The following is a 7544-nucleotide window of genomic DNA, read 5'->3' on the forward strand; positions in this document are numbered from 1 at the left end:
TTGACCCTAAATTGACAATCCAAATCCAACACTCAGACCGCTACACCATACTGGATCTTATGGGTATTCCTCAAGAAACTACAGCCATTGTCAGAGGAAAACCAGTTGCTTGGGGTTAAAGGAGAATATTAAGTGAATGAAACAAAGGTGTGTTACAGACCACCGAAAAGTGGCGGCCTGTACCCACCCTTTTCTCCGGGTTATCGGGGCCTCAGTGGCCAGAACAGCAGCCGCTGAGGCCCCGATCTGCCGCTTTCCAGGCCGCGGGGAAGCGGCAAAAGGCCACTTCCCCGCAGCCTGGAAAGGGGTGTCCTTGGGGCTTCAAGCCCCAAGGACACCCCGCGGCAGCGGGGAGGAGGAGAAAGGGGCCGCTTGGCCCCTTTCTCCCTTGCGTTGCTGGGCGCAGCCGTCTGAAGGCTGCGCCCAGAGACGCAAAGCAGTGCCACAAATCAGGAAGGAGCTCCAAAACAGAGCTCCTTCCTGCTCCGCTCAAAGGGCGCACTAAGCACCCTGGCGCAGAGCAACAACATCACATCCGCGCCGCCCCGTATAGAGGCGGCGCAGTCGTGACGTCATCATGGCGGCCCTCATGTAGATGGGGCACCACCATTTTGTACGGACTCAGTCCATACTAGGGTTAGGGGGGTGCGGAAGCACCGCACCTTCCTAACCCTAGTACGGACTGACTTCATACTAAAAGGCCTGTCTGTAATGGGCCTAACTGACATTCAATTTGACATTTTCTCTGTCAAAGATGGAGACTCAACTATGCTTTGTGCCATCCACATTTTCAAATGCTTACTGACTTTTACTTGTCCATATTTTAGTCTTTCCTCTTTATTGCTGACACCCTTCCTACCTATGCACCCCACCTGTGCTCCTATGTCCTTTTCTAAATTCTGGGCAGGTTCACATACACTGCCACAAACCACACAGTCAGCTGCTTGAGCACACAGAGAATGCCAGTATGGAGTTGTTGATTATTTGAAATGACACCTCTGTATTAAATGGGGGCAAATCCCATGCTGTGATTCATGGGAAGCTCATTTCAACCACAACATGAGCATGACAGTTCATACAATCTGATGCATATTCACAAATGCACACTGGACTTAATTCTAAGTAGCCATTTCAAGATTTGCATTTTTATTGTTCTTAACTGTAGTGAAGTTATATTATGGACCACTGAAATCCCCCAGCTAGTAAGGCCACTGGGATTCTTGGGTTTGTAGGATGGGGTTTTTGAGATTTTGAGACATGTAGCTTGGGGATTCTGGTACTTGTAGTTACCTAAAAAGTAAATTGGTCAGACTCTGAATTGCAGTTGCATCTAGAATGGAGACAGAAGCCATCTTAACAACTATCTTGCATCACTATGGACCCTTGCATTTTTTGGTATTATGTCTTTTCTATATGTGCTAGAAGATTGCATTCTTGGAGCTCCACTTCATGCTCTGTAGTGTCTTGGGCACTATTGAAAGCAGAAGAAAAGATGCAAAAAATTAGAAAGCAACTAAAGTACATGGAAAAAGAGGACTGCAGTATAATTAAATTTTTGATCTGTTCCTTTCTAGAATAGACACTTGCCAACCCTTGACTTCTTCACACACTGCAATCCCCTCTCCCCCTAAATGCAGACTTTGAATGTCTCTTTGGTCAGGTGCAACTTGACTTTTTCCAGCTTATTGTGCCTATTCATTCGGCTATGTAATTTTGAACAGAATCTTCAGTGCTAAACAAGAAAGTGCTAGAGTAGGAAAATAAAAGACAAATCACACACAATTGAGTTCTGTTTTACATTACAAGTTGGAGCCTCATGCTCAAGAGATTACATTGTTGTGCTCTTCTAGCCTCCTAAGTACAAGGGTGATTTGGGAGAGCCTCTCCTGAGTTTAGAAAGTCAGTAGCATTGTATGGAAAAATAGTTCTCTAAAGCAGGCTTGCAACATTTGTTAACTCATCAAGCACAGTGGATCTGCATAAACGTCTGGTGGCCCAACAGTAAAACTCCTACGCAGGCCTAGAATTAGTACTTGGCAAGATGAGACAAAAGTCTGTGCCTCTGAATGTGGTGGAGTCTTCTTTTTGTAAATAGAGGCTGGATGGCCATCTATCAGGAGTGCTTTGTTTGTGTCTTCCTGCATGGAAATCTAAAACAAGTGGGTCCATGAACAGATCAAGCAAGAATTCTCCCTGGAAGCAAAGATGGCAAAACTGAGGCTGTTTTACTTTGGCATGACTTATTAGAAAAGGGCAATATTGCTAGAAAAAATGGAGGGTAACAGAAAGAGAGGTAGATAGCTAGTCTCAGTTAGGGAAGTCACAGGCATGAAACGGCAGGACATGGGGCCTTGTAGATGTCTCATCCACAGGGTCGCCAGGAGTCAGGGCCGATTAGAGGGCAGTTAACAACCAACACCCACATTAAGCATGAAAACCGTGCCAGTATTTAAAGGTGGGGTGGGCACAGTGTGCCTGCTTTAGAATCCTGACCCCTTCTGATATTATCAGACTGTCCCTTTTCTGGCAAGAAAGAAAGAACTGGCTCCCAAAAACTTCTATGAACAGCTGTCTTTGAAACAAGACAAAATTTACCAGTTTTTACCAAAAAATTATCAGTTTTTTTTCCTCAAATGAGAAGTAGACTTCCTGTCACTTCTGGCTCCCTTGTCCCTAATTTGGCAGTCCATGAGGATCCCAGGGACAGAAAATTGCTTGCCTGGATAGGCCAAAGTTGTTTTGCTTTAAAGGAAGTTCACAGAGTTCTCTGATGTAATCAAATTATCCTCTTCAGGTGCCACTCCTTGAAAATTTCTGCAAAACTTCACTGTTTGGTCTCCTTTGTGAGTCAAATTTGAAATGCCAAGCTATCTCCTACCAGATACCAGCTAAGCAGGTGTGGTATATCATATGGCATAGCTAGTAGCCACCAACCTTTAAAAGCCCATAAGGAAAAGACTCCTAGCTGTTCATACACACTGTGGAAATGTCTTCACATAGTTTTTAATCCAAAGCTTTTATTAAAAGGGCAACTTGTCCAGTTGATAACCATTACATTATACTGAGTCCAGCTTTAAGGATTGTTAGTCTCATAGTGTTTTTGGCCGCTCATGCATGAGCCATTGAGTTTAATACATAATGGCTATAACAAAGATGATCCAATGGAAAGGAAACAAAAATGACAAAACTAATATTCCTTTACCCACTACTAAACTGGACTGATTGAACATGTCAGCTATCTAGAAATGGAGCCTTACAAGATTTTATAAAAGAAAGTGGAGCTAGGTCAGATCTGTAGCAAACAGCAGTTAAAAATTAAATGGCAATTACAATTTATTTAAACAAAGGGTAATAGCAAAGTGCTTTGTATTTATGTCTCTTGAGAATATGCACATCATTCACCATCAAAGTGAAAAAAAGCCAATATCACATCTTTTCTTTCCTTTTTTTGTACTTTTTTCTTTTCTTTCTTTCTTTTTAAAATCTGCTGGCTTTAGGGAAAAAAACCTTATGGCTGTAGCAGCTGGTAGCTTTCATGTGGGAATGCGAATCCATCCCAGGTGAATCTATTCCAGAACTTTATCCAAGGTATTAAATCCTATCTTTCCTCAAATATGTGCAGCTGATCATCATAGCACTCATTTTGTCTATATAAAGGCTTGTTACAGACAGCCAAAATAAAGCTGCTTCAAGTCACAGTGAAGGTATGGTGTTTCAATAATGCATGCGTCCTAAGAGTCCAGAAGTCGCACCAAAGCCACACTCCAGCCCTAAGAACTGGAGCGTGGCTTTGGTGTGGCTTCTGGACTCATAGGACGTATGCATCATTGAAACACCATACCTCCACTGTGACTCGAAGCAACTTTATTTTGGCTGTCTGTAACAGGCCAAAGTTTCATTTTCATTTGCAAGCACAATGACTCTTTGGTAGCAGAGATGTGAAAGCCTCATCATCTAGACCAGTCTGGGCAACTATGGAAGGCTAAGGAATTGTATTGTTCTGTTGTTGTTATGTGCCTTCAAGTTGACCCTATCATGGGGTTTTCTTGGCAAAATTTGTTCAGATGAAGTTTACCACTGTCTTCCTCTGAGGCTGAGGGAATGTGACTTGCCAGAGGTCACTCAGTAGGTTTCCACGGCCAAGTGGGGATTCGAACCCTGGTCTCCAAGGTTTTTAATCCATTGCTCAAACCACTGCTCCATGCTGGCTCTCTAGTCTTGAAGAAAACTTTTAAATATATAATCATTGTCAGGGATGATGCTTTATTTATGTTTTTAAACTTCTGTATGCTTTATGTATTTTAGATTGGTTTATTGAAATAATTTAAACTGTTTTTTAAAATAAAATGGTAAAGTTTTAAACTGTTTTTATCTGTGCGCTTTCTTGGGTCTCTTTTTAAACCCTTCCCAGCCATTTTAGGTCCAGGAGAGGCCATTTAAACAAGAAATTGTCATAAGCCACTTTCTGTTCACTTCCTGATTTTATAACGGAGCTCTCTTGAGACTATAGGAAACAATTTTACATGTGACTTTAAGCTGGGGTTGTTTTTTTTTGGGGGGGGTCAAAATTGGAATGGGGAACTCTGACGCAGGGGTGAAATATGACCCCTATTTCTGCCTCAGATGCTCATTCTGGAGCTTATTGCTTGGCTACTAAAACCATTTTACCTCTGTCCAGTTTAGAACTTAATTTGGGTAGCATCCTGATCCTGATTTCTGCCACCGAATATGGCCCAAGTCCATCTACACTTCCAGGAATGCTCCGCTGGCTATTTTCTTAAGTCAGAAAACTCCCAGATCTGAAAAGAGCCACGCGGAGTGCTTCTGGAAGCAGGGATGGACTCAAGCTGTATTTGGGAGACAAATTCTGATAAAACCTTCTGATAAGATCAGGATGCTGCCTGAATTAAGCTTTAAACCAGATAGTGGTAAGCTGATTTTAATAACCAAGTGATAAGTTCCTTGTACTCTTAGTTGACACCCTCTACACCAAAAGCAGCAAGATAAATTAATGAGGAAAATTGTCTTCTAAAACATTATTTTGAAATAATTTCAGTTATTACTGATGGGTAACATCAACTACATTTTCAGATCTATGCTAACCAACAGTGTAACTTTTGTGTATTCCTAAGTAAGCTTCATGGAGCTCAGTGGTAGTTCTCCTGTGGAGTTAGAACCCTCAATATAACCAGGATCGCTGAACTCCATGGCCCTTGCCAAACTAATTTTTTACACTTTGGGCAGGTAGCAGAAGTATACATAATTATGCATTCATGTTGACTCCTGTTTTGCATACTGTTAGCAAGCTTGCATAGTGTTTATAAGTATTAATTGCAAGTTACCATCCTGTCATCAGTAGCTCCAGTTGACATTAATAGGAAGTAATTGCAAGGAACATAATAAAACATCAAATCTGATCTTTGGATCTTGCAAACGTGCTCAGTTATTCAAGGTTATAATTTGTTTTTGTTTTTTTCCCTCCACAACACAAACAGTTCTGAACAGTTAAGAACAGAACATTTTATATTTGCCCCAAGAGAAGATGCTCTTATTGTTGACTCTTCCTGTGAAAAACATTCCTGCCCCTCGCCCACACCCTTTGTCCCCCTTTCCTGTGGAACTGATTAAATAATTTGATTTCTAAATCATTTCTTTTAAAAGCATGTTGAAATAGTGTGGAAGATGGTATCATATGTGAGTTTCACTTAATAATTTTGAAAAGCTAGGCTGCAAAGAACATACAGTTGGCCCTCCACATTTGTGGCTTTGACTTTTGCAGATTTGGTTGTTTCCGGATTTGGTTAATACGTTCTCTCTAGGAATATCTAGGTCTTTCAGTGTGACTTTATGGTCAATGTTTACCAGAAGTTGCACTGGAGGACCTAGAGATTCCTAGAGAGGTGTTATCTCAGGCTAAAAAAATAGTGTTTTTTGTGGTTTTCCACATTCACAGGGGTCCTGTGCCCCTAACCTGAGCAAATGTGGAGGACCCACTGTATTTCATTGTCCAAATTCTACAGCCCATTTACTGTCATGCTTCAAGAATCCAGTGCAATGGACCTTTCAGTCCTTGACCACAGATGGACATATACAAAACAGAGCAAACTGTAGCACCTCAGACTAAAGCTCTGGAGGTTTTAAACAGGTTGGATGGGCATCTTTCAGGAGTGCTTTATAGTTGTGTTATTCCTGTATGCCCGGGGTTAGATCAGATGGCCCGAGATTGTATGTTTCTAAATGTAATTTTTAATGCCCCCCTATAAATAAGCAGACTTAGACTTGGAAAGGAGTAAAGATAGGAGGAAGGAATATCAACAATCTAATACACATGGATGACTACTATCAGAAAACATCACAGGCTTGAAACAATTATTAAGGAACGCCAAAGAAAAAAGTGTAAAGGAAGGCTTAATGCTGAACATAACGAAAACAAAAATAATGACCACAGAGGGCCTATATACATTCAACCTTAGACAATGAGGAAATAGAAATAGTAAAATAGTTCCTGTACCTTGGATGAAATATCAATCAGGAAGGAGACTGCACTCAAGAAATCAAAAGATGATTGGGAATGGGAAGGATGAGAGCTAGAAAAGCTAAAAAACCAAGACATACAACTGAGCACTAAGGAGAAGATTGTACAAGCCATTGTATTCCTCATCACTATGTGTGGATGCAAAAGCTGGACAATGAAGAAAGTAGATAAGAAGAAAATAAATTCATTTAAGATGTGGTCTTGGAGAAAAGAGCTCAGAATACTGTGGACAACCAAAAAGGCAAACAAACGGGTCCTTGAACAGATCAAGCCTGAAATCTCTTTGGAAGCCAAAAAGACTAAGGGGTGAAACAGACAGGCAGGAAAAAGTGGTTTGAAGCTGCCTTTTTCAAAGTCGCATTGAAACCACACTGCCTGCTCCCAAGGTGGCTAGAGTGCACACGTCATGACCACACTGCATGGCTTCAAGCCATGGCACTGGATACATTATTATTATTATTATTATTATTATTATTATTATTATTATTCCTTCATCCCTGTGCACCTTCACAGGAGTGAACTGCCACCCATTGTATGGCTGTCCCTGTGAACCTGCACATATTCGCATGTGTAATATTTCACCAGGACAAGGGAATTGGAGCATAGGTGTGCCCATGCAGATGCCAGCAAGGTATAATCATGCCCCCCCCCCCCCCCCCTCTTTGTCTGTTTTGTGCATGTGGTACTCATCTCCATGAGAAGTGTCACAGTTTTTCTTTTGAGCGTTGCCACCCCCACTGCTTGGGTATGGCAGCTCCATCTGTTTTAAATGCACTCCTGCAACAGGGTGTTTACACTCAGAATTAGGTTTAGGGTTAGAATAGAGCACTGCTTTAGAACCGCTCTGGCATCGCTGCATTTAAACAAATGAGTGAAGGTGCACATGTTCCGTGAAGAAGCAGAAAAATCCCGTTCCTTTTTAGTCTAGCTTTTCTCCCCATAGGGCAGCTTGAGAGCGGTTCCTGGCCAGGTTTGAGGCTTGCATCATGTAAATGGCCCACCTAGAAGC

The 7544-nt window shown here is 41.7% G+C and overlaps 1 protein-coding gene across 3 annotated transcripts in view; it reads right to left on the reverse strand.

Annotated features, from left to right (window-relative positions):
- SAMD12 (sterile alpha motif domain containing 12) overlaps positions 1–7544 on the reverse strand; it is a 281156-nt gene that overhangs the window by 77803 nt on the left and 195809 nt on the right. Inside the window, exon 5 of one of the 3 annotated variants that reach the window (XM_042465501.1) lies at positions 1131–1471. The exons of the other annotated variants lie outside the window; for them this stretch is intronic. Within the exon in view, the coding sequence (XP_042321435.1) occupies positions 1419–1471 (53 nt within the window). The 3' untranslated portion in view covers positions 1131–1418. Of the gene's footprint in view, positions 1–1130; positions 1472–7544 lie in introns of those variants that run through there. 3 annotated transcript variants of the gene reach the window in all.

Source organism: Sceloporus undulatus, chromosome 4 (genome assembly GCF_019175285.1).
Source record: "Sceloporus undulatus isolate JIND9_A2432 ecotype Alabama chromosome 4, SceUnd_v1.1, whole genome shotgun sequence".
Classification (NCBI taxonomy): domain Eukaryota; kingdom Metazoa; phylum Chordata; class Lepidosauria; order Squamata; family Phrynosomatidae; genus Sceloporus; species Sceloporus undulatus.